General features: G+C 48.4%; 1 protein-coding gene across 4 annotated transcripts in view; it reads left to right on the top strand.

The window, feature by feature from the left end:
- dock5 (dedicator of cytokinesis 5) overlaps positions 1-23,339 on the top strand; it is a 106,354-nt gene extending 83,015 nt beyond the window's left edge. For all 4 annotated transcript variants that reach the window (XM_078565739.1, XM_078565741.1, XM_078565740.1 and 1 more), the window contains 14 exons: positions 851-940; positions 1,033-1,137; positions 1,822-1,963; positions 3,474-3,555; positions 7,047-7,131; positions 8,347-8,433; positions 9,608-9,784; positions 10,521-10,604; positions 12,584-12,721; positions 13,528-13,694; positions 15,315-15,510; positions 16,759-16,894; positions 18,586-18,701; positions 19,529-23,339. In XM_078565739.1, the coding sequence (XP_078421865.1) occupies positions 851-940; positions 1,033-1,137; positions 1,822-1,963; positions 3,474-3,555; positions 7,047-7,131; positions 8,347-8,433; positions 9,608-9,784; positions 10,521-10,604; positions 12,584-12,721; positions 13,528-13,694; positions 15,315-15,510; positions 16,759-16,894; positions 18,586-18,701; positions 19,529-19,639 (1,716 nt within the window). In that variant the 3' untranslated portion in view covers positions 19,640-23,339. The remainder of the gene's footprint in view (positions 1-850; positions 941-1,032; positions 1,138-1,821; positions 1,964-3,473; positions 3,556-7,046; positions 7,132-8,346; positions 8,434-9,607; positions 9,785-10,520; positions 10,605-12,583; positions 12,722-13,527; positions 13,695-15,314; positions 15,511-16,758; positions 16,895-18,585; positions 18,702-19,528) is intronic.
- The last annotated feature ends 2,333 nt before the right edge of the window (positions 23,340-25,672 follow it).

Consider the following 25,672-nt stretch of genomic DNA (forward strand, 5'->3'; position numbering starts at 1 on the left):
AACAGCCCCAGCTTCTCCAATGAAGGGGAGGAGTGCATGTTTGATCTCCACAGGATTTCATAGGATATCCGGCACAGAATCAGGCCATTCAGCCCAGTCAGTCCATGCTGGTATTTATGCTCCATTCGAGCCTCCTCCCATCTTTCCTCATCTAAATCTACCATCGTAACCCTCTACTCCCTTCTCCCTCATATGTTTGTCCTTAAATACATCGACACTATTCACTTCAACCACTCCCTGTGGTAGCGAGTTCCACATTCTCACCACTCTCTGGGTGAAGAAATTTCTCCTGAATTCCCTATTGGATTTCTTGGTGACGATCTTATATTGATGGCCTCTAGTTCTGCTCTTCCCCACAAGAGGAAACATTCTCTCTCTATCCACTCAATCAAAACCTTTCAGAATTTTAAAGACCTCGATTAGGTCACCCCCTCAGTTGCCTTTTTTCAAGAGAAAAGAGACCCAGCCTGTCAATCCTTTCCTGATATGTAACCCCACAAATTTCTGGGATCAAATTGTAAATCTCTGCACCCTCTCCAGTGCCTCTATATCCTTTTTATAATATGGTGACCAGAACTGCACACAGTGCTCTCAATGTGGTCTAACCAAGATTCAGTACAGGTTTAGCGTAACTTCCCTACTTTCCAATTCTATTCCTCTGGAAATAAAGCCCAGTGCTTGTTTTTTTTTCTAATGACCTTGCTAACCTGTGACGCAGATTTAGTGATTGATGTATTTGTACACTGCGATCTCTTTGTTCCTCTACCCCACCGAGACTCGCACCTTCTGATTAATAAGTGATATCCCTACGTGTCTTAACCAGACTGAGATTTACCCATCTCGCTCACAGATGTGGGAAAACGCAATCAAACTGTGCAAAGAGTTGGCGGTGATGTACGAGAAAGAGATATTCGAGTACGAGGAGCTGAGCCATCTCCTGGTAAGAGGCGCACTGACACAGGTCACTCACACCAAAGCTTCTGTGTTTCCCTCTTGTTCCTCACCGCTGACTATTGTGCATCCCTGTCACAGAAACAACAGGCAAAGTTTTACGAGAAGATAATGAAGGCCATGAGGCCTTTGCCGGAGTACTTTGCAGTCGGCTATTATGGCCAGGGCTTCCCCTCCTTTCTACGGGTAAGTAATGCTCCAACCAAATAAATCGCCCTCTGCACTGTCCCCATCAAACACTCCCAGGGCAGGTACAACACAGGGTTAGATACAGAGTAAAGCTCCCTCTACACTGTCCCCATCAAACACCCCCAGGGCAGGTACAGCACGGGGTTAGATACAGAGTAAAGCTCCCTCTACACTGTCCCCATCAAACACTCCCAGGGTAGGTACAGCACGGGGTTAGATACAGAGTAAAGCTCCCTCTGCACTGTCCCCATAAAACACTCCCAGGACAGGTACAGCACGGGGTTAGATACAGAGTAAAGCTCCCTCTGCACTGTCCCCATCAAACATTCCCAGGGTAGGTACAGCACGGGGTTAGATACAGAGTAAAGCTCCCTCTGCACTGTCCCCATCAAACACTCCCAGGACAGGTACAGCACGGGGTTAGATACAGAATATAACTGGCTTCAACACTGTTCTATTTATAACCTGACTTCAATGCAGATTGGAGCTCCCTCCGCATTCACCCATTAGGAAGTATTAAAACAGGAGTTAGAATATCACTGGGTCTTGCCTGAGTCTGAATTAAGCTGTGTGTGTACATCAGAAATATATCTGAAGAGACAAAGTCTCTTGTAAAGATAGTGTGTACACTGAGGTGACAGTTCAGATCTGGTGCACAATCTGTCTCTCTGCCTTCTCCAGAATAGAATGTTTATTTACCGTGGGAAGGAGTACGAACGATACGAGGACTTTCGATTGAAACTGGCGACCCAATTTCCAAATGCTGAGAAGATGACAATCACCTCGCCACCTAGTGATGAGCTGAAGACCTCCCCCAAGCAGTGTATCCTTTGCCCTTGACCAGAGACTATTAAGGCCTCTTTCTGTTTCACATTCACAGCCAGGCTTCTGATGTGTGTTAACAGGTTGACGCTTGTAGATTGTCAGCCAAATGTTCAAAAATCACAGGCTGTTACCACCGCTGCCACCATGTTACATTCTTGAAGGCTGCTGGCAATGCAATGCCCCCTTGGGAATGAAGCCTTGTTCCAGGAGGGTGAAGATTCAACCGTTGCTGCCGTGTTGTGCTGCTGCTCTTGTTCCTCATCAGTGATCTACAGTCGGGCTATACAAGCTGTTCCCACAGCGTGGTGAAGGCTGGAAGGAGGGTAATGCAGCTGAAGGCGAGTGAAGTGCAAGAAATGGGAACTGACATCCAAGAAGTTTGCAATCACCTGTGAAGCAGTGAAAGAATCACTGAGAAGTCACTGTAAGCTTTCACCTGACCATGGCTACAGCTCTTCAGTTTTGCTGTTTAAAGGCTTCCCTGCCAGCCAGTTTCACTGTGCACTCACCTGGTTGTCCCTGGCAAGTTGCAGTTAGCTCAGGAAACCCTTCCACTGGCTGTCCTGGCAGAACACTGGGTTAAGTTCTCAATTAATTGCCTCTGACTACTTTAATTTATTCTTTTATTGGATGTGGGCATCGCTGGCAAGCCCAGCATTTGTTGCCCATCCCTAATTGCCCTTGAACTGAGGGGCTTGCTAAGGCTACTTCAAAGGGAAGTTAAGAGTCAGCCACATTGCTGTGGGGTCACGTGTAGGTCAGACCGGGTAAGGACGGCAGATTTCCTTCCCTAAAGGACATTAGTGAACCAGATGGGTTTTTACCACAATCCATGATGGTTGCCATGGTCACCATTACTGAGACGAGCTTTATATTCCAGATTTATTAACTGATTTAAATTCCACCAGCTGCCGTGGTGGGATTGGAACCTGTGTCCCCAGAGCATTAGACTGGGCCTCTGGATTACTAGCCCAGGGACATTACCACTACGCCACCCCTTCCCCTTCCCCTTATCCCAGCAGTCAAGGTTTCCATGCTCGCCTAGAAACCCACCCAATTTAAATCCAGAAGTAGGTGAGACCATGCTGGGTTCCCAAGCCGAGTTCACTTTTTGGGGCTCTTAATGCCCTCACCCCTCCCCATACCCATACCTGCTGTGCCCCCCCTCCCCTCCCTGGTTAAAATGCAGCCCAGTATCTTCCCTGTGCCACTGGAGTTATGGATAAAGGAGAAATTACGGAATAGACTGAGGACAAGGAGCAGTTTTAGTTTGTTTGTATTTAGTTTGTTCTGTTGAAGGGTCATGAGGACTCAAAACGTCAACTTTATTCTTCTCCGCCGATGCTGCCAGACTTGCTGAGTTTTTCCAGGTAATTCTGTTTTTGTTTTGGATTTCCAGCATCCGGAGTTTTTTGTTTTTATCTATGAGCAGTTTTAGTCGTCAGGTATGTGTGAATCCTGAAGGTTGTGAATCCAGTACCGATTCCATTCCTTAACTGAGTGCCCAGATGTGCAATGCTTCACTGTGAAGCCGGTCCTTAACCTCCCTTTGAACTACAAGGACAAGCCCGTTCCGGAGCAGATCTTGAAGTAAGTGAGCTTCCATTGTTGCATCATTTCCCCATTTTGTCTGACTCAGTGAATTCTACCCCTCCCACCAACCCCTCCATCGTATTCTCAGACCCCTTAACCTGGGCCGGTTAGGCCGGGAGGAGATTTGACAGGGGTGTTCAAAATCATGGGGGATTTCAATATGCAGGTAGACTGGGAAAATCAGGTTGGTAGTGGATCCCAAGAAAAGGAATTTGTGGAATGTCTACAAGATGGCTTTTTGGAGCAGCTTGTGGTGGAGCCCACTAGGGAACAGGCAATTCTAGATTTAGTGATGTGTAATGAGGCAGATTTGATAAGGGAGCTTACGGTGAAGGAACCCTTAGGAGGAAGTGACCGTGATATGATAGAATTTACCCTGCAATTTGAGAGGAAAAAGCTGGAATCAGGTGTAACGGTATTACAGTTGAATAAAGGCAACTACAGAGGCATGAGGGAGGAGCTGGCCAGAATTGGCTGGGAGATGAGCCTAGCAGGAAAGACAGTGGAACAGCAATGGCAGGAGTTTCTGGGAGTAATTTGGGAGACACAGCAAAAATTCATCCCTAGGAAGAAGAAGCATACTAAAGGGAAGACGAGGGAACCATGGCTGACAAGGGAAGTCAGGGACAGCATAAAAGCTAAAGAGAAAGCATACAATGCGGCGAAGAGCAGTGGGAAACCAGGGGATTGGAAAGCCTACAAAGACCAACAGAGGACAACTAAAAAAGAAATAAGGAGGGAGAAGATTAAATATGAGGGTAAACTAGCCAGTAATATAAAACAAGATTGCAAGAGTTTTTTTTAGATATATAAAGGGTAAGAGAGAGGCATAAGTGGACATTGGGCCGCTGGAAAATGACACTGGAGAAGTAGTGGTGGGGAACAAAGAAATGGCGGAGGAACTGAATAGGCACTTTGTGTCAGTCTTCACAGTGGAAGACACGAGTGACATCCCCAAAGTTCAGGAGAGTCGGGGGACAGAGGTGAGTATGGTGGCCATTACCAAGGAGAAGGTGCTAGGAAAACTGAAAGGTCTGAAGGTGGATAAATCATCTGGACCAGATGGATTGCATCCCAGAGTTCTGAAGGAGATAGCTGAAGAGATAGTGGAGGCGTTAGTGGTGATCTTTCAGGAATCCCTGGAGTCAGGGAGGGTCCCAGAGGACTGGAAAATCGCTAATGTAACCCCCCCTGTTTAAGAAGGGGGTGAGGCAAAAGACGGGAAATTACAGGCCGATTAGCCTGACCTTGGTTGTTGGTAAGATTTTAGAATCCGTTATTAAGGGTGAGATTTCAGAATACTTGGAAGTGCTTGGTAAAATAGGGCAAAGTCAGCATGGTTTCATCAAGGGGAGGTCATGCCTGACAAATCTGTTAGAATTCTTTGAGGAGGTAACGAATAGGTTAGACAAAGGAGAGCCAATGGATGTTATCTACTTGGACTTCCAGAAGGCCTTTGACAAGGTGCCGCACAGGAGGCTGCTCAGTAAGATAAGAGCCCATGGTGTGAGAGGCAAGGCACTAGCGTGGATAGAAGATTGGCTGTCCGGCAGGAGGCAGAGAGCGGGGATAAGGGGGTCCTTCTCAGGATGGCGGCCGGTGACTAGTGGAGTTCCACAGGGGTCAGTGTTGGGACCACAACTTTTCACTTTATACATTAATGATCTAGATGAAGGAACTGAGGGCATCCTGGCTAAGTTTGCAGATGATACAAAGATAGGTGGAGGGATAGGTAGTATTGAGGAAGCGGGGAGGCTGCAGAAGGATTTGGACAGGTTGGAAAATGGGCAAGAAGTGGCAGATGGATACAACGTGGGGAAGTGTGAGGTCATGCACTTTGGTAGGAAGAATAGAGGCATAGACTATTTTCTAATTGGGGAGAGAATTCAGAAATCTGGAGTACAAAAGGACCTGGGAGTCCTAGTCTAGGATTCTCTTAAGGTTAACTTGCAGATTGAGTCGGAAGTTAGGAAGGCAAATGCAATGTTGGCATTTATTTCAAGAGGACTAGAATATAAAATCAGGGATGTGCTGCTGAGGCTTTATAAGGCTCTGGTCAGACCACATTTAGAATATTGTGAGCAATTTTGGGCCCCGTACCTCAGGAAGGATGTTATGGCCCTGGAGAGAGTCCAGAGGAGGTTCACGAGAACGATCCCAGGAAAGAAAGGCTTAACATATGAGGAACATTTGAGGACTCTGGGTCTATACTCGATGGAGTTTAGAAGGATGAAGGTGGATCTGATTGAAACTTACAGAATACTGAAAGGCCTGGATAGAGTGGATGTGGGGAAGATGTTTCCATTAGTAGGAGAGACTAGGACCTGAGGGCACAGCCTCAGAGTAAAGGGAAGACCTTTTAGAACAGAGATGAGGAGAAACTTCTTTAGCCAGAGAGTGGTGAATCTATGGAATTCATTGCCACAGAAGGCTGTGGAGGCCAGGTCATTGAGTGTATTTAAGACCGAGATAGATAGGTTCTTGATTGGTAAGGGGATCAAAGGTTACGGGAGAAGGCAGGAGAATGGGGTTGAGAAACTTATCAGCCATGATTGAATGGCAGAGCAGACTCGATGGGCCGAATGGCCTAAGTTCTGCTCCTATGTCTCATGGTCTTATCATGAGGGGCCTGGACAGAGTCGATAGGGAGAGACCGGTCCCAATGGCTGAAGGATCGAGAACCAGAGGGCACCGATTTGAAGTGCTCAGCAAATTGATGAAATGATCACAGGGCTGGCTTCTTCAGAGTGAAGTTAATAGACGAATCTTGCTTCAGTTCCAGCACACCTTGATTGCTGGGCCCGATTGGAAATTAGGAACAGGAGGAGGCCATTCAGCCCTTCTCGAGCCTGTTCCGCCATTCAGTGAGATCATGGCTGACCTTTGGCCTAACTCCATATACCCACCTTTACCGCACATCCCTTAATAACTCGGAATAAGTAATCTCAGATTTAAAATGAACAATTGATCATGCATCCGTTGCCGTTTGCGGAAGAGAATTCCAAATTTTGTGTATTGAAGTGTTTCCTGATTAGACTCCTGAAAGCTCTGCCTCGAATTCTTCCGCTAATGCCCCCTAATCTCCCCCACCAGCAGAAATTGTTTCTCTCTATCTACCCATCCTGTTCCGCTTAATGTCTTGAAAGCTGCAATTAAATCACCCCTTAACCTTCTAACTTCCAGGCAGTCCACCCCAAGTTCAGCACTGCCCAAGAAGGGGCTACCTAATGAAGGGGGCACGTTTGCAGGACTAGGGGAAAGAGTTGGAGAGTAAAACAAATTGGATAGCTCTCTCTGTCTGTCTCTTTCTCAAAGAGCCAGCGCAGGCATGATGGGTCGAATGGCCTCCTTCTGTGCTATGTCACTCTGTGTTACTTGCAGCCTCCCAGCAAAAGAGAGACATTTTGCTCATTTTGGAGAATGGCGAACAGGGTTTGGGGCGGGGCCAAGGTTCTCTTCACCTTTTTCACGCTCTGTTTCTCAAACAGCTTCTACCGAGCTAACGAGGTTCAGCAGTTCCAGTATTCGCGGCCATTCAGGAAAGGAGAGAAAGATCCCGGCAATGAATTTGCGGTAAGGCACACATTCGTGGTGCAGAAGTGCTAATCCATGTCGTCATTTGGACAAACGCAAGAATGCCAAATTTCAAACTACCACAACAACTTATACTACAGGAGAAAAGCGTGCTGATTGGTTGGCAAGTCGACTCTGATTGGCCAAGGCAGTGCCATGGAGAAAGCAAAGGAAAAGTATAGGCATCCCAAGCTCCCGAGTAATTCAAAAATGGTGCAATCCTGAGTGCACTAATAGCTACATTCACAACCAATTTAAGATAATTAGTCAAGCTCGTAAGGTGGCTCATTTACGCTTGCTAGAAGTGACATACATTCATACGCAGGGACCCATTCTCTACAAACAAAAGGAATATGTTCAAACCTTGCACCTTTTTTGAATAACCCAGGAGTCTGGGGAACCTATAGTTCTCCAATGCTTTCTCCATGGCAACTCCTTGACCAATCAGAGTTGACTTGCCAACCAACCACCAGCCTTTTCTCTTGCAGTATAAATTGGTGCGATTATTTGAAATTTGGTACTCTTGTGTTTGTCCTGATAAGTGCAAGACAAAAATCTTTGGCAGCATGTCTCTTTTTAGCGATGTTCAGGTCCTGCACTACCAAGCAACAGCTTGTGTTGTTTCATACCAGCTCTCTCCACCTGTAAGAATCCCCCTCACTCTCTTTCACTGGATAGTTCTAAAATTGGAAATATAGAGCCCTCTCCCAAAGGCCCTGCTTAACCTTAGACCCTTGATCTGAAATCTCCTGCAGTACCAATAAACCAAATAATCACTTGATCTGTTTCAGATCATCAATTGGAAAGATTGGCTCTGTTTCTCCCTCCACAGATTTCTGTGTATTTCTGCCCTCAGTTCAGATGTCCAGCTCCACAGAATATTTACCTTCGTAATCTGATTGCATGATGTTGCTTCCTATACTGACCTACGGGAATCTCTTACATCCGCCTGATAGGGCAGATGGGGGCCTCAGATTAACATCTCGTCCAAACAAAAAAACAGCACCTCCGACAGGGCTGCACTCCCTCAGTTCTGCACTTAAAGAATGTCAACCTGGATGACGTGGGACTTGAACACCCAACCTTCTGACCTCTTGGCCCTGGTTTGCCAGCAGTCACATGAATGCGAATCAGGTGACTCCTGTCACCCTCTGTCAGGGTCGGGGTAAAGTGACGAGTAACCCTTGTGGGCTAAAGATGTGTTTTAACTTCCAGACAATGTGGATTGAAAGAGTGACATACACAACAGTGTACAAGTTCCCCGGCATCCTACAGTGGTTCGAGGTCAAGGCGACTATGTCTGTAAGCATTCTTTTCTTTCACTTTCATGTTGAGATTTTGCTAACAAGAACTAGTTGGTGCAGCTGAGGAGACCCTCCAACCAAGTCTCAACCCTAAAGTCACCCTCCGTTAGATAAATCTAGTGTTGGTCACCAGCTCACTGGCTGTCATCCCATTTTCTACATCGATCATTCTTTTTGTGTGAAGACCTCCCTAATTCATTCATGGGATGTGGGTGTCGCTGGCTGGGCCACCATTTATTGCCCATCTCTAATTGCCCCTTTGAAGGCAGTGGTGAGCTGCCTTCTTGAACCGCTGCAGCCCATGTGGTGTAGGTACACCCACAGTGCTGTTAGGGACGGAGTTTCAGGATTTTGACCCAGCCACAGTGAAGGAACGGCGATATATTTCCAAGTCAGGATGTTGAGTGACTTAGAGAGGAATTTGCAGGTGGTGGTGTTCCCATGTATCTGCTACCCTTGTCCTTCTAGGTGGCCGAGGTCACAGGTTTGGAAGGTGCTGTTGAAGGAGCCTTGGTGAGTTTCTGCAGTGCATCTTGAAGATGGTACACACTGCTGTTACTGAGCATCGGTGGTGGAGGGAGTGAATGTTTAAAGTGGTGGATGGGGTGTCGATCAAGCGGGCTGCTTTGTCCTGGATGGTGTCAAGCTTCTCGAGTGTTGTGGGAGCTGCACTCATCCAGGCAAGTGGGGAGTATTCCATCACACTCCTGACTTGTGCCTTGTAGATGGTGGACAGGCTTTGGGGAGTCAGGAGGTGAGTTACTCGCCACAGGATTCCCAGCCTCTGACCTGCTCTTGTAGCCACAGTATTTATATGACTGGTGCAGTTCAGTTTCTGGTCACAGGTAATCCCACGTTTCATCAAACTTACCAGGGATTTTCCACAAAAATTCCTAGCTCGGAGGGAGAGGAAATCTGGCAGAATTCCCATTCCCATTTGCTGTAGAGTGACCCCTCCCCCTTGCTTGGTGATGTGTGAGAGGCCAGGATTGGGAACCCCCCCACCTCATTGTGAAGCATCTAGCTGACGGACACATGAGGAGCGACGGCTTAGCGAGTTACAGGAGATGCTGTGGCCTCATAGCTGGGCCTCACCATTGCTGGAGGGAGGCAGATGGAAGATGGTGTGGAAAGCCACCCGGATTACGCGTTTCCTCTCTCTTTCACCCCAGGAGGAGATCAGCCCACTGGAAAATGCCATTGAAACCATGGAGAGGACAAACGAAAAGATAAGCAACATGGTGCAGCAGTATGCCTGGGACCGGTCACTCCCCGCTCATCCTCTCTCCATGCTCCTCTCCGGAATAGTCGACGCAGGGGTGATGGGCGGCTTTGTGAATTACGAGAAGGTAAGCTGAATGAATGGGAGATCTGGACAATACTGAGAGAATACCTCAAAGTCCACAGGCTGACTTTGCGCTCGCAAAACCCCAAGCATCTACTGTTAGATGCGATTGGGCAGCAATTGATGAACAATCCTGAGTGCGCTAATAGCTACACTAATAACCAGTTTAAGATAATCAGTTGAGCTCGTAACGTGGCTCACTTAGTGCTTGCTAGAAGCGCCATACATTCTTACATAGGGGCCCACTCTCTGCAAACAAAAGGAATATTTTCAAGACTTGCGCTTTTTTAGAATTACCTGGGAGCTTGGGGAGCTTGTAGTTTCCCATTGCTTTCTCCATGGCAACGTCTTGCCCAGAGTCAAGTGCCAACCAACCAGCACGCTTTCTTCCTATCGTATAAATTGTTGCGGTAGTTTGAAATTTGGCATTCTTGCGTTTGTCCTGATGAGTGAAAGACCCAAAGCATCAGCAACATGTCTCTCTTTTTGGCAATGCTCACAAGTATATAACAGGTAAAGACTGCATTCCCTTCCTGAGCAAGTAAACAGTGGAATTATTTGCTCCTCGCCGATGATCTTCCAGTCTCCCTCACAGTGCATGCTACGCTCGCAGTCAAAGGAAACATTGTTCGCTGCTTCCATGTTGCGTTGCTGCTGAGCTGACCAAGCTTATGGTCAGTTCGCACAAAGTCCCTCCCCGTCTTTTTGAAACGTCTTTCTTTCTGTTCTTCATTTTTCAGGCATTCTTCAATCCGAGGTACTTACAAGAACACCCTGAAGACCAGGAAAAAATAGACACCTTAAAACAGCTCATCGCCTTGCAGGTAGGCTGCTAATCCCCCCTCCCCGGGCATTCAGGAGTACCGGTCTACCTCTCAAACCATTGCCTCTTGACAGAGAGCAGGAAACAGTTTTGCATCATTAGCTGTTTCCTATCATCCCCTCCTGTGCTCTTTTTTTTAATTGATCATTCTTGGTATGAGTTTCACTGGCAAGGCCAGCATTTATTGCCCATCCCTAATTACCCTCAAGTGCTGAGCCACTTAGAACTGAGGCCATATAAGAGTCAACCACAACACTGTGGGCCTGGAGTCGCATGTAGGCCAGACCGGGTAAGGACGGCAGGTTTCCCTCCCTAAAGGGACATTAGTGAACCAAATGGGTTTTTATAAAAATCTATTAGTTTCCTGATCACAATTAATGAGAATAATATTTTTATTGCGGATTTATTAAGTGATTGAGTTCTGCCATGGTGAGCTTTGAACTCATGCCATGGTATATTAGCTCAGACCTTTGGATTACTAGCCCAGTGTTATTACCACCAAGCTACTCTTTGTTTCTAGCTGGATATCATTTAAACTGCATTTGGATGGACAGAGCACATACAGGCCTAACAACACTCAGCCACCACCAGCAAAGACTATTGTCACATGATCAGACGAGGCCATCCAAGCAGTCTTCTAAATGCCTCTTGATGGATCTTTAGAATTGCCCTGTCTCCTTGTGCTTTCAGTCTCCCTCAACTTCCTTCAATTCCTCTTCTCGTCTCACCCCTTATAAATGAAACATTGAGATGCTCTTTCCACATGTGTTCGTGCTCGGTGCTGTTGGAGCCACGAAATCCAGAGTGTTAACTGATGAGACATTAGGCACAAGAAATAGGAGCAGGAGCAGACCATTCAGCCCCTCGAACATGCTCCTCCGTTCAATCCGATCCTGGCTGACCTTCTGCCTCAACTCCACATACCCGCCCGCTCCCCATATCCTTTGATTCCCTGAGAGACCAAAAACCTGTCTATCCCAGCCTCAAATGTTTCCAACGATGGAGGATCCACAACCCTCTGGAGTAGAGAATTCCAAAGATTCACAACCCTCTGAGTGAAGAAATTTCTCCTCAACTCAGTCCTAAACGATCGACCCCTTATCCTGAGACTGTTCTAGATTCCCCAGCCAGTGGAAACAATCTCTCAGTATCTACCCTGTCAAACCCCTTCAGAATCCTGTATGTCTCAATCAGATCACCTCTCATTCTTCTAAACTCCAGAGAATATAAACCCAATTTACTCAGCCCCCCATCATAGGACAACCCCCTCATCCCAGGGACCAATTTAGTGAACTTTCGCTGTACCACCTCCAATGCAACTACATCCTTCCTTAAATATAGAGACAAAAACTGCACACAGTGTTCCAGATGTGGTCTCACCAAAACCCTGTACAGCTGTAGCACAACTTCTTTATTCCTGAGGGCTTCTCATGTGTCCATGATAGATTCCTTGACACTATTTCGATGAAGGGCAGGGTCAGCTCTCCCCAGTGTCCCTGATCTTTCCATAAGATGATACAAACTGGCAGACTTGAATAAGGCGAATGGTTCACTAATAAAATGCTTCAGGTCACAGAGGCCTGACAAAGGTGGCAGAAGCGGAGACGATGAATGATTTCAAAAAGGAATTGGATGGGCGCTTGAGGGGGAATAAACTCCATGAGACGGAAGTGAAGAGTTACAAGGGGGAAAGTGGATTTGGGGGGCCTGATGCATGGACAGGGGAGCAGCCTTGGTTGAGATAATGGCCTGTGCCCTTTCTTCAAGCCCTTTTACATTTGGGAAATCATGGGCATAATCTCAAATGCCAACTGTTGCCCACTGGCATTTGCCACCAGCTTGCTCATGTCCCATGGTTGGTGCCCGCTGCTTCATCTATCCCGGGCTTTATTTGCTTTGCCACAGAAGTTCCCACTGAACCGTAACCCGTGTACGCGGATCCCTCCAACCCCTATGTCTTTGTGCCCCCTCTTTTCCCAGATCCCGCTGTTGACCGAAGGGATACGGATTCACGGAGAGAAATCCACGGAGGAGCTGAAACCGCTTCACGCCCGGATCGCTTCCTGCTTCAAGGAGCTGAAGGAGAAGGTCGAAAAGCTCTACGGCGTGATCACCTTGGTAGGTTATCGTGGTGGCTTTGCTAGGATCGGTGTACGGCTTGTGGCCCCGCAAGTGTGCCACCCAAAGCTGGCACGGCTGTCGAACTGAGAAAGCACCAGCCCCGTCAGCGTTCACTTGGCTGAAGGGTTGCCCACTAACCCATCGAGCTGCTGCCAGCCTTCCCCAGGGCAAACAAGTGCCAACCTGTGCTCTCTCCCACAACAGGCCCACCTGGGACCTCGCGCCCTCAAGGCCAACCCTCAAAGCAGGTGGCACTGCCATGGAAAGAAGCAGCTGCTGTGGTGACCCCGGATGGGGCCCTGTACCAACCAAACCCTGCTGTTTGGGAACGAGTTCATGAGGCATTACAGAACCGTGCTTTCTCTGAAGAGGCATTAATCCTGAAGGCTGGGTTTGTTTTAGTCAGCCCAAAATAGTGAAAATCAATGGCTGGCAATCTTTACAGGGAGCTGATTGGTTGCCACGTTGACTCTGATTTGCTGAGGCATTGCCATGGTGAACTACAGGGACCCCGGGCTCATGGTTGATTTGAAAAAGTCGCAGGACTTGAATATATTCCATTTGTTTGCAGAGAACAGGTCACTTCATATGAATATACGTCACTTGTAGCAAGTGTAAATGAGCTACATTACGAGCTTGACTGATTATCTTAAATTGGTTGTTAGTGTAGTTATCAGCGCACTCAAGATTGTTCATCAATTGTTGCCCAATCGCAGAATCACATCTAACAGGGAAACGTTATGTTTTGGGTTTTGCAAGCACGGGCTGGTTGAGTAATTGGCGATTGTTTGACTATCTCCCAGGCGCCATCTCTTACTGACAGAAAGCGAAGCAGGTCCGGCTCCATGGTCCTGCCCTATATCATGTCGTCCACGCTCTGGCGACTCTCCACCATATCCGTGGCCTCATCAGCGGCTTCCAGCTCCTCCACATCATCTGACAGCGCTTCCTCTAGGCCGGCCTCCAATGGGTGAGTAGATTATTCAACCAGGGGGCGGGCGGGAGGAGCTCGCCAACTAGGTGGGGCTCGCCAACTTTGGAGGACTTGCTAACCAACCGAGGGGCAGGCGAGGGGAGCTCGCCAATCAGGGAGCCCTGGTCAGATTTTCCAGCAGCCTAACGGCAGGGTGGGTGGCGGGTCGGGGGTGGGGTGGGGGGGGGGGGGCGTCTCTCATTCACAGGCTCTCTATACCCAATAAAGAGCCCTGGCATCAGGAGGTGTGGTGTGGTTTGGGGGGTGGTGGAGGGAGGGGTGCAGTTAAAAGCCTTCCCTTGCTTCCAACATGCCTTTCCCCACCTCCCCAGCAAGCCCCTCCCCTCAAGCCCCTCCCACCCACACTCACCTCTCCCTCAGAGTGCTTGCCCTGTCCTTCCTGCAGGCCCGAGTGTTGTACTGCTCCCGGCATTGCCAGTACTGGAGAACTGCCGGCCTCTGATTGGCCGACATCTCTGGGGGGTTGGGGGGAGGATGGAGGGAATTGGGTTGGGATTTCCACACAATTGGTGGGGGGGGCCATAGTCGAATGGCCAGGCCCAAGGCTGTCCAGGGAAGTGCCTGATTACCTGGGGATTGTGTGGGGTTTCCCTGAGGGAAGCAATGCAGGGCTCTCCGACCAGTGGGTGAGGCCCCCATCACAGTCATTAAGTTCCACTGTTAATCTAACCGCAAGATCTCAAGGTAAACTCCTAGCCTCCCTCAGGCATCTCTCCCCCTATAGTTCAGCATCATCTAACCATTACTTTTTAGTACAAAGGGATTGAGGCATAAGCATGGGTTTATTATATGTAGGGCCTTGGTGAGTCCACACTTCGTGTGGCCTCCATAGCTAAGGAGTGATATACTTGCTCCAGAGAGATCGAAGCCAAAGTTCACCAGGCTGATTCCTGGGATGGTGGGATTGTCCTATAAGGAGGGACTGAGTGGACTAGGCCCAAAATCCCTGGGGATTAGAAGAATGAGAGGTGATCTCTTTAAACATATCAAACTCCTCAGGGACTTGAAAGGGGGACACGGAGAAGTTGTTTCCCCCCTGGCTGGGGAATCTCGAACGCGGGGGCACAGCGTCAGGATAAGGGGTCGGCTTATTCGGGACTGAGCTGAGGAGAAATATCTTGCCGCGGAGGGTTGTGAATCTTAGGAATTCTGTACCCCAGAGGGCTGTGGATGATCACTCTACGACTATATTCAAGACAGGGATTGATAGACTTTAAGGGAGTTCAGGGATAAGGGGATGGTGCAGGAAGGTGGGGTTGAGGTCAAAGATCAGCCATGATCTGATTGAATAGCAGAGCAGGCTCAAGGGGCTGAATGGCCTCCTCCAGTTCCTATCCCTTACATTTTCCTTGTTTCTGGATTTCCCTTGTTGCCTAGAATTTTCAGTTAAGGGTATTTGGTAGCATAAGGTTCTGGGTTCGAGTGCCACTGTGGGGCCTGAGCACAAAGATCCAGGCTGACACTCCAGTGCAGCGCTGAGGGAGTGCAGCACTGCCGGAGGCGCCGCGTTACATTGCAAGTGTTTCTTCTTTCAATTATGAATGGCAGGCACTTTCCCCTGTTGAGGAATGCACTGACCTGTTCCGTTCTTTGCAGTTCGGTCTTAGACCCGCTGCTTGAACGCAGACCACTGCCGCTCTCTCGATTGGACGATACCCTGGACAAGGACGAGTTCGACGGCAAAGTGAATAAGTCAAAGGCCAAAGAGAAGAACCTCAGTAAATCTCAGGTCATCTTTGAAAGAGAGCAGAAGATCGACCTCTCGTCTGAAAAAGTCTACTTTTCAGAAATAGTACGTATTCGCTGGGCCTCCCAATTTTCAAGCTGCACTTTCCTTCCTTCGGGGCGATCATACCTACATTTTTTAAAAAATCTGTTCCTGGGAGACTGTCTGGGCCAGCATTTATTGCCCATCCGAACGCTTAGACGCGAACAATTACCCCTTGAGAAGGTCATGGTGAGCTGCCGCCCTGAACCCCTGCAGTTGGTGCGATGTTGGTAAGCCCGCTGTGCTGTCGGGGAAGGTGTTCCTGTGCCTTGGGCCCAGCGGCCCGTCCAGTTTTCGGTCCTCATTTAGCTCTGCTGTAAGTGGTTTCGATACCACTGAAAGGCTTGCCCGGCCAGATCAGGGCCCACCACATTGCTGTGGGCCTGGAGTCACCTATAGGCCAGGCCGGGTAAGGACAGCAGATTTCCCTTCCCTAAAGGGGATTAGTGAACCAGATAGGTTTATGACAATCCGGAGTTTCATAATCATTATTAATACGATTAATAATTTTATTCCAGGCGTATTAATTCATTAAATTTAAATCCACCAGCTGGTGCTGGTGGGACTTCAGCCCATTTCACCAGAGCATCAATCCAGGATTTACTAGTCCAGTAACGTAACCACGGAGAGGCAATAGTGGTATTGGTGCTGGACTAGTAATCCAGAGACCCACAGTAATGCTCTGGGAGCCTGGGTTCGAATCCCACCACAGCAGATGGTGGAGTTTGAATTCAATAAAAATCTGGAATTGAAAGTCTAATGATGGTCATGAATTGATTGTGGTAAAAACCCATCTGCTTCACTAATCCCCTTTAGAGAAGGAAATCTGCTGTCCTTACCCGGTCTGGCCTACATGTGACTCCAGGCCCACAATGTGGTTGACTCTTAACTGCCCTCTGAACAGGGGCAATTAGGGATGGGCAATAAATGCTGGCCCAGCCAGCGACGCCCACATCCCGTGAACAAAAAAAAACTACTGTCCAATCACATGGACTTAGCGCATCGAGTCCATGTGGAATAGTCGCCCTCATCCGGGGGACTCTGCAATCCGATTCCCTGCATGTGAGGTCTGGGTGGAAGGAGAAAGCAACTTCCAGGATGCCAGACAGCGATTGGAAGTGTGACGTTTTCCTCGTGACTACTCCTGCCAATGCTGCCTGGAAATCCCAGCTTTGTGAGAGCTCGCCTGCTCCCCAGCAGATAATTGTGGGCTCCTTTGGCAAAATGGGTGGCGCGTGATTCACCACAAGTGTTTTCTTTCTGATTTTCCAGATTGCTTCTCAAAGACCGCAGCGGCCAAAGAGTCTTCAGCTCGGTGAAAAACGTCACCCTTCGTTGCAAAGCTACCCCTCGCAGCTGACACACGCATCATTGCAAAGCACATCGGTGACTGCTGCACGGACGCTGAGTATGTAATAGTTCGGCGAGGCAGGGAAATCCCCCAAAGCTTTACACTCCCAACGTACTCATTCCTTTCTTGTTGTCCCCGATTGATTTGCCCCACCCCTCCACCCACCTCTCCAAAAGTACATCTAACTATCACTTCTTCCTATTTAGAACCTTCAGACCTTCCTTCCATCATACGGTCAGAAGTGGGGATGTTCACTGATGATTGCACAATGTTCAGCACCACTCGCAACTCCTCAGACACTGAAGCAGCCCATGTCCAAATAACAGAAGAACATAAGAACTAGGAGCAGGAGTAGGCAATTCAGCCCCTCGAGCCTGCCTCGCCATTTAATACAATCATGGCTGATCTCATTTCGGCCTCAACTCCAATTTCCTGCCCTCTCCCCATAACCTTTGAACCCGTTACTAATTAAAAATCTGTCTATCCCCTCCTTAAATTTATTCAGCGTCCCGGCATCCACTGCACTCTGAGGTAGTGAATTCCACAGATTCACAACCCTTTGAGAAAAGTAATTCCTCCTCATCTCTGATTTAAATCTACCACCCCTTAGCCTAAAATTATGGTCTCTCATTTAGAATGCCCCACAAGGGGAAACATCCACTTCACATCCCCTTTAGCATCTTATATACCTCAATTAGATGATCTCTCATCTTTCCAAGCCCTAGCAAGTATAGGTCTAAACTGCTCAATCTCTCCTCATAAGACAAGCCCCGCATCTCTGGAATCAATCTAGTGAACCTCCTCTGAACCGCCTCCAGTGCAACTACATCCTTCCTCAAGTAAGGAGACCAAAACTGTGCACAGTACTCCAGGTGCGGTCTCACCAATGCCTTGTACAGTTGCAACAACACTTCCCTATTTTTATACTCTATTCCTTTAGCAATAAATGCAGCAAGACCTGGACAATATCCAGACTTGGGCTGACAAGTGGCAAGTAACATCCACGCCACACAGGTGCCAGGCAATGACCATCTCAAACAAGACCAAATCTAACCATCGCCCCTTGATGTTCAACAGCAAATGGATTCCCTCGGTTTCTTTTTGTTACTTCTTTCATGGGGTGTGGGTGTCGCTGGCAGGGCCAGCATTTGTTGCCCATCCCTAATTGCCCTTGAACTGACCTTGCTCGGCCATTTCATGGGGCAGTCAAGAGTCAACCGCATTGATGCGGGTCTGGAGTCACGGGTAGGCCAGACCGGGTAAGGACAACAGATTTCCTTCCCTAAAGGACATTAGTGAACCAGATGGGTTTTTACAACAACCGATGGTAGTTGTCATGGTCACCATTACTGAGTCTAGCTTCTAATTCCAGATTTATTAATTGAATTTAAATTCCACCGGTTGCTGTGGTGGGATTTGAATCCATGCTCCCCACCCCAGAGCATTAGCCTGGATTACTAGTCTGGTGGATCTCTACACCACCGTCTCACCCCCAAATTTCCGACTTCTTGTGTTCAAACAATTGCCAAAAATTCTGCTTTGCACTGCACGTGATGGGGCTTGGTGCCAGAGGGCAATTACCCCAACTCTCAAGTCGGGGAGGGGCAGTATTAGTCTGCCGACTACTATCTCGACCGGCCATGTAGTCTCTCTGCGGAAGCATAGGTTCATCGTTCAAACCGGAGGAACGAGTCACTGAGCATTTTTGCAGTCAGAGGACCTTTAAGGAACCTCCCTTTCTCTCACAGGTTACCCCACACTGCAGAGTAACCCAGCAATTACGCCGGACTCGAGTGACACTCCTCCGCCTACACCTCCCAAGAGCAAGCCCTATGAAAATGGGGGCCAGAGAGATACGCCAGAGGTAAGACAGGCGACTGCGCTGTGAACTGGCTGGCAGGATTGAGTGGCACATGGGATTAGAGAGTGGTGTTGAATGTTGGTTAATATTGAAAGAAAGGCCGGAAGAGAGAGAGAGAGAGGAGGAGGCAGAGAGGTAAAGCAGAAAGAAGTGAGAGAGTAGAGAGATTGGGAGAAAAGAGCCAAGAAAGAGAGAGAGGAAAAAAAGAGATGGTGAAAAAGGAGAGAGATGCTGGAAAGGAGAGAAAACAAGAGCGGGGGAAAGGAAAAGGGAAGGATGGAGAGATAAGGATGAGAAAGGTGGAGAGAGAGAGAAAGAAAGAAAGAGAGACTGAGCAACAAGGGAGCACTGTGAGAGAACTATCCCACCTGAAGGGATTTGGAGATAGTGCGGGAGAGTGGCCTCGGGGTAAATGATCAGCTGCGATCTCGCTGAATGGCGGAGCAGGCTTGATGGGCTGAATAGCCCACTCCAGCTCCTACGTTCAAAGCAAGAGTAAGAGAAGGGAAAAGAGAGGGCTGGAGGGGGGAGAGAAGGAGTGAAACGGCGAGCGATAGAGAAAGAGGGGAGGGAGAGCGCGGAGAGGGAAGAGGGAGGGAGGGGTAGGAAACAGAAATGGTGGTGGCCAGGAACAGAAGGGGACCAGAGAAGGAAGAGAGGAGGGACAACGAGAGAGAGGAAGAAAAGAGCGGAGTGGGAGAAGGCAAGGGATAAAAGGAGAGAGAGAGAAGAATAGCTGTCACCATTACGTTTGTCAGGTATAAGTCCTAACAAGCTGGGTCGGTGTGAAACTGGAGCAGGATCGGTAATTTGTGTGTGCTGTTTTTCAGGCTGCCCCTCGTCTGCCTGATAAGAGCTCTCCCCGGCCTCCAGCCCCACCTCCGAAAGCGAGGCGATCGCAGACCATCTTTCCCCCCGGATATCCCCTCGGGGCCGAATAGCAGCAACAGCAGGGCACCCCCAGCCGACGGGCGGGCCCCTCGCCCAGGCGCAGACGGCAGTGGGTACGTTGAAAGGCTCACTCCTCCTGGCCTGGCATGGCCGGCTGTTGGACACTCGCGGCCCCTTGTCTCCGAGTGGCATCGCCACCCCCTTGAAAACGTGGAGAATCCTGGCGCAAACACAGGCCTGGCTGGACGTGAACAAACGGATGTAGGCCCGACTGCTGCCCTTGGCTCGTAGCGTTCAGCTGGGTGCACTTTCCATTTAGTGTACAGCTTCCAGTTCCAAGCAAGGCACTGGGGTTTATAGTGGGCTCTTTCCCCTCCCCACGATTTGGCAAAAGCACAGCTTGTGAGCTGCACAGCAAGATCCCGGACCCCGTTCCGCTCCACCATCCCAGCTGGCCTGAGCTGCTCCCGATCGCTTTGCCCGCCTGGCGTCGGATGAACCTGGGGCATCGGCTGAGGTCAGCACTCCAACTTCCAAACGAGACCCTGGCACAGGACAATGAGAGACACAAGAAGAGGGGGAGGGGGGGGAATACCCATTGGTCACAAGGGGCGAGGGTGACAGACAGAAGGAGTGGATCAGTTGGAAGGTACAGTAAAAACCCACCAAGCTACCTTGATGGCAGTTCAATGCCTCCCCCACCCATTGCCCGACAATACTGCACACTCTCTCTTCAGATTAATATGGAATGTTTATAATAATACACAATTTAAATTGTATATTAAATGCAAAAATAAGAGGGAAATTAACTTGTTAATTTAAGATTCTAAACACTTGAATGTAAGACTATTACAATCGTCAATTCATTATTGATAATTATATTGAGTTTGTTTCTAATACACCATATCGATTCTGGTGGCATTGGATTCTAGCATATAGCACCAGAGTCCTGCCCATCTGGTTCTAGTATGCATTGCCAGAGCCCTGGCCTCAGCCACACTCCTTGGGGGAGTCTGCTTTCACTCTGGTCCACCTTCAAAATCAGGAGCTACCTCTTGGCACCCAATACTCTCTCTGACTCTCTGAGTGCTTAAGATTTACTTTTCATTAGCCAGGTATCTTTTTCCAACTTTGTGAATCGGGAGAGAAAACCTTCTTCGCTACACGTCTAAAACATTTTGGTTTTAATTGCCAGCTCTTGATGCCAACCCTAGCGCCAACATGGAATCCTGTGCTGGAGTTGGGTAACGAGAGTGGTTTGGAGTTTCTAGCCCAGTTATTGATGATTTGCAAAGGTACTAAACCCTTTTTTTGCTTTGAGTTCCATTACAACACAAGCATAGGCCCTATACTTGTTGCAAAATACAGCTGGCTCTCTTAGACCTGAATGCAGGTTGGCACTGATGCAGGGGCTTGAATCATGGTGTGAGTTTCCTGGTGAGGGGTGGGGGGGGAGTGAAAACTGTTTTACTCTGCCGCTCTACACTGGTTGACACTATCAGTTAAGTTAGAAAGCAACCCCAAACCCAAACCAGGTTTCAAAAGGTGGCCCAGCAACCTCTGAGCTCCATCCCAGCCCTGCCCAATCAGTGCTCCTATTGCCAAGGTGACCTGAAACAGGCTTGGGCCCTCAACACTGTTCCCGTTGGACCAATCGTCACACAAAAACCAATCGTAGTTCAGCCCAAATGGTCAATCTCGGTGGATCATGTCTCGCCTATTTTAGGAAGGCGAGGTACTGTGGTGGCATTCGAGCATCCTGTTGGGTCAGGCTCGGCCAGAGTCCCATCATGTTCTTTTTCAAGGCCTTTTTTAAGTCCCAGATTTCAGCCAATTACAACAATTTGTACAACAGGGGGGAAAAGGAGCTGATTGTTTGGCGAGTCAACTCTGATTGGCCAAAGTGTTGCTGTGGAGAAAGCATCAGGGGACTATAGGCTCCTCAAGCCTCCGGGTAATTCAAAAAAGGCGCAAGGCTTGAACATATTCCTTTTGTTTACAGAGAACGGGTCCCTGCATACGAAGGTATGTCACTTCTAGCAGGTATAAATGAGCTGCATTATGAGCTCGACTGATTATCTTAAATTGTTAGTGTCGCTGTCAGCGCACTCAGGATTGTTCATCAAGTGCTGCCCCTTTACAGCACCATTTTCCCCCTGTCATATAAATTGTGACTGTTTGAAATTTGGCATCCTTGCATTTGTCCTAATGAGAGTAAGATGGGAAGCTTTAGCAATACATCTCCCTTTTCAGCTATGTCCAAGTTATATGCTGTCAAGCAATTGTTTGACAGAGTAGCATTTTAAATACAGGACAGAAAGTCACATTTTCTCCCTGAAACGGCCTTGTGGGAGCGTAAATCTATCTCCAGTTGTCTACTTGTCTTGACCAAGAGTCAAGATTTCAGGCCAACAAGCAGTATCCAAACTCAGCCCGATCTATGCTAATCCAACACCAACATTCACGCAGGTCACTGAACGGCAAACGTGCAGAAACCCTGGCTGATGTCTGCCCTTCTCAGCTGAGAAATAGTCAGAAAGATTGTACTGCGCTCCCCCAAGTTGTTGCCCTGACTGAGATCGGCTCGGATTGAGATTCAAAACCAACTCGTTCACTATTTCACGAATATTCATTTGCTGCTACAAAGTCGTAAACTGGAGGGGGAGAGGTGGGTCGGGGTGGGGAGGTGGGGGTAGGATGGGGGTGGGTGGGGGGGGTGGGACGGGGGGGACGATAATTTTGCGAGGCTGCCGCTTTGATCTGGAGCCTTACTGCTCCCTCAGCCCTGTCAGGACTGAGTTCCCCAAACTAACAAGGCTCCAGGGCAGTGGCAAAGCCTTGCAAGATTTCTTGAAGAGAATTGGGCTCGGTTCGTTTGGGCAGTGAGTTCAAATTGACAAATTTCACTGTGAAATGTGGGCTGGGTGCTCTGTGTCAAAGGTCCAGGCCGGGTTATAAATGGACAGTTTATAAGCACATAAAACATGAGGCTCAATCTTAGCCCCACACCCACCAACAAAAAAAAACAGGTTTGCGGGGGACGTGTCGGAGGCAAAGAAAAATATCCAAAGTGGGAACTGAACCAGTTCTGTCACTTGTGGTGTCACCAGAGGCATGACGAGGATCAGGTGACCAATCTGGGTCATTTAAATATTATAATAAGGCCATATGCCTCCATTTTAACAAGTTATTCTACTTATTTACCACAGGCAGCCGGGCTTTCTGGCTCTCGGGAAATCCAGAGGCTAAAAGGAGGCGGGAGTGGGGGTGGCGGAATCCAGGAGGTAATTTACAGCAGGGCTTGTGGGCCGAGAGGAGAGGGAAAGTGCCTTTCCTCCAGGTGCAACAGGTAACCCAGTATATCTTGCTCCCATCGGCCGTTGACCCCGCAACCACATTCAGAGCTCCCTCCATCCGCCACCCTCCCCCCGCGATCTGTCAGTCTAATGCCTCCAACAGGCTTCAGCCTTGTAGAACCATGAGGCCCCTTGCCCAAATCAGACCGCTTGTGGCAGGAACCCCTACAGAATACAGTTTAAAGCATCTCCACGATTACTTGATTTCTTTGTCTTTAACATGCACTCCAAGTGTAAAGTTTGTAAATATACTGATTTTTAAAAAAAGAATAAATGTCATTATTGAGACTAGTGCCCTCGAACTGAGCTCAACCACTTTGAAATGAATGTCCTGATGAAATTCTAAGCAAGATGCATTTGTATTCATTATTAAATAAGATGTGTACAGTGGTCACTCTGATGTTTTCTGGCCTTTTCTTTCATGCACAGTATTGGCATTTTCTTTTCTTTATCCTTTCATGGGATGTGGGTGTCGCTGGCAAGGCCAGCATTTGTTGCCCGTCCCTAGTTACCCTTGAACTGGGTGGCTTGCTCGGCTGTGGGCCTGGAGTCACATGTAGGCCAGACCGGGTAAGGACGGCAGGTTTCCTTCCCTAAAGGGGATTAGTGAACCAGATGGGTTTTTTTTTACCACAATCGATGATAGTTTCATGGTCACCATTACTGAGGCGAGTTTTATAATTCCAGCTTTTATGAATTGAATTTAAATTCCACCAGCTGCCATGATGGCATTTGAACCCGTGTCCCAGAGCATGGATACACAGGATTTATTGACACACATGGAATAGCGGGATGTGATGCCAATTATCCCCCCGTCACTCCTCCGCCAATCTTGGTCAAACCGTTACAGTTCGGAGAGGATGCCACCGGCAGTTCACAATTTTCGCATTTGCTTTAATTTTCCTGGTGTGATTAATCTGACTGCAACAAACCGACGACAAAAGGGATTTTAATGGACACCAATAAGTTTGTCGGCTCAAATCGCAAGGCAATCCCCGACCTCTCGCCTCCAAAGTTTCATTCTAGATCCTGCCAACTTGTGCTTAGGGAGGGAATCCCAGAGCTTGGGGCCCAGGCAGCTGAAGGCGCGGCCCCCAATGGTGGAGAGATTCAAATCGGGGGATGCTCAAGAGGCCGGAATTAGCGGAGCGCAGAGATCTCGGAGGGTGGAGGGGGCTGGAAGAGATTACAGCGATAGAGAGGGGCGAGGCCGTGGAGGGATTTGAAAGGGAGGATGAGAATTTTAAAATTGAGGTGTTGCCAGACCGGGAGCCAGTGTAGGTCAGTGAGCACAGTGGGTGACAGGGGAACAGGACTTGGTGTGAGTTAAGACCCAGGCAGCAGAGTTTTGGGTGAGCTCAAGTTTACGGAGGGTAAAATGTGGGAGACCAGCCAGGAGCGTGTCGGACTAGTCACTGGGACTCTTAACTAAAGGCATCGTCCTCTTGTAAATCCAACAGAATAATGGTCGGGTGTGAGATTAAACGTTGATTCTGATGTTTGCTTTGCTGATGATAATGTTGCTTCTTTTACCAATCACTTTAAATCTGTGCCCTCTGGTTCTCGATCCTTACACCGATGGGAACAGTTTCTCCCTATCTACTCTGTCCAGACCCCTCAGGATTTTGAACACATCCATCAAATTTCCTCTCAACCTTCTCTTCTCCAAGGAGGACAGTCTGGGCTTCTCCAATCTATCCACGTAACTGAAGTCCATCATCCCTGGAGCTATTCTCGTGAATCTTTTCTAATACCTTCACATCCTTCCTAAAGTGTGCACCCAGAACTGGACACAAAACCCCAGATGAGGTTGAATCAGTGTTTTATACAGGTTTAACATCCTTGCTTTTGTACCCTATGCCTCTGTTTATAAAGCCCATGGTCCTGTATGCCTCATTAGCAACTTTCTCAACTGTCCTGTCACCTTCAATGATTTGTGCAGATATGCCCCAGGTCCCTCTGCTCCTGCACGCTCCCACCGCCCCCTTTAGAATTGTACCCTTTAGAGGATCATGAGCTAGGGGCTGGAGTTTGTTGGCAGGGGTGCAATAATGGGCCAGGGAGGGCTGGTGATTGAATTGGGAAGAAGTTTGGGAGCTTTTCAGGAGCAGTGACAGAGTGAGGCAAAATTGGTTGTTGTTGGGATCCAATAATTAGCAGTCTTGAGTGGGGGGGTTGAAAGACACTGAGATGCAAATTGCCCCTGTATCCTTTCAATCTTTCCCAAGGTTCCCTCCTGCCCCGCAGCGTCCTCCTCCATCCTCCTCCATCAATAAGCCTCCTTCGAGGCACTCGGTACTTCACTCAAGCTCATCACTCACCCCATTATCCACCTCTTTCAGTCATTAAGTTCTGAGGTTGACTCAGTCTCTAATAAACAGAAATTCCCACAAGAATACCAGGTACGAGGGGAACTTCAGTCGTGTGGGGAGACTCAGAAGCCAGGATTGCTCTCCTCAGAGCAGAGAAGACGGAGCCGTTCAAAACCATGAACAATTTTTGAAGCCGCGAGTAAAAGAGAATCTGTTTCCACCAGCCAGAGGGTCAGTAACTGAAGGTTACTCAAATGGGCAACAAAAAAATGGAGGAATCATCAAGTTGTTGTGATCTATAGTGTGCTGTCTGAATGTATGGTGCAAGCAGATACAATAGGAACTTTCCTTAAGGGATGGAATACATGCTTGAAATGGAAGCAATGATTCATAGAGTTATTACGGCACAGGAGGA

Source organism: Cetorhinus maximus, chromosome 20, assembly GCF_964194155.1.
Source record: "Cetorhinus maximus chromosome 20, sCetMax3.hap1.1, whole genome shotgun sequence".
Lineage (NCBI taxonomy): Eukaryota > Metazoa > Chordata > Chondrichthyes > Lamniformes > Cetorhinidae > Cetorhinus > Cetorhinus maximus.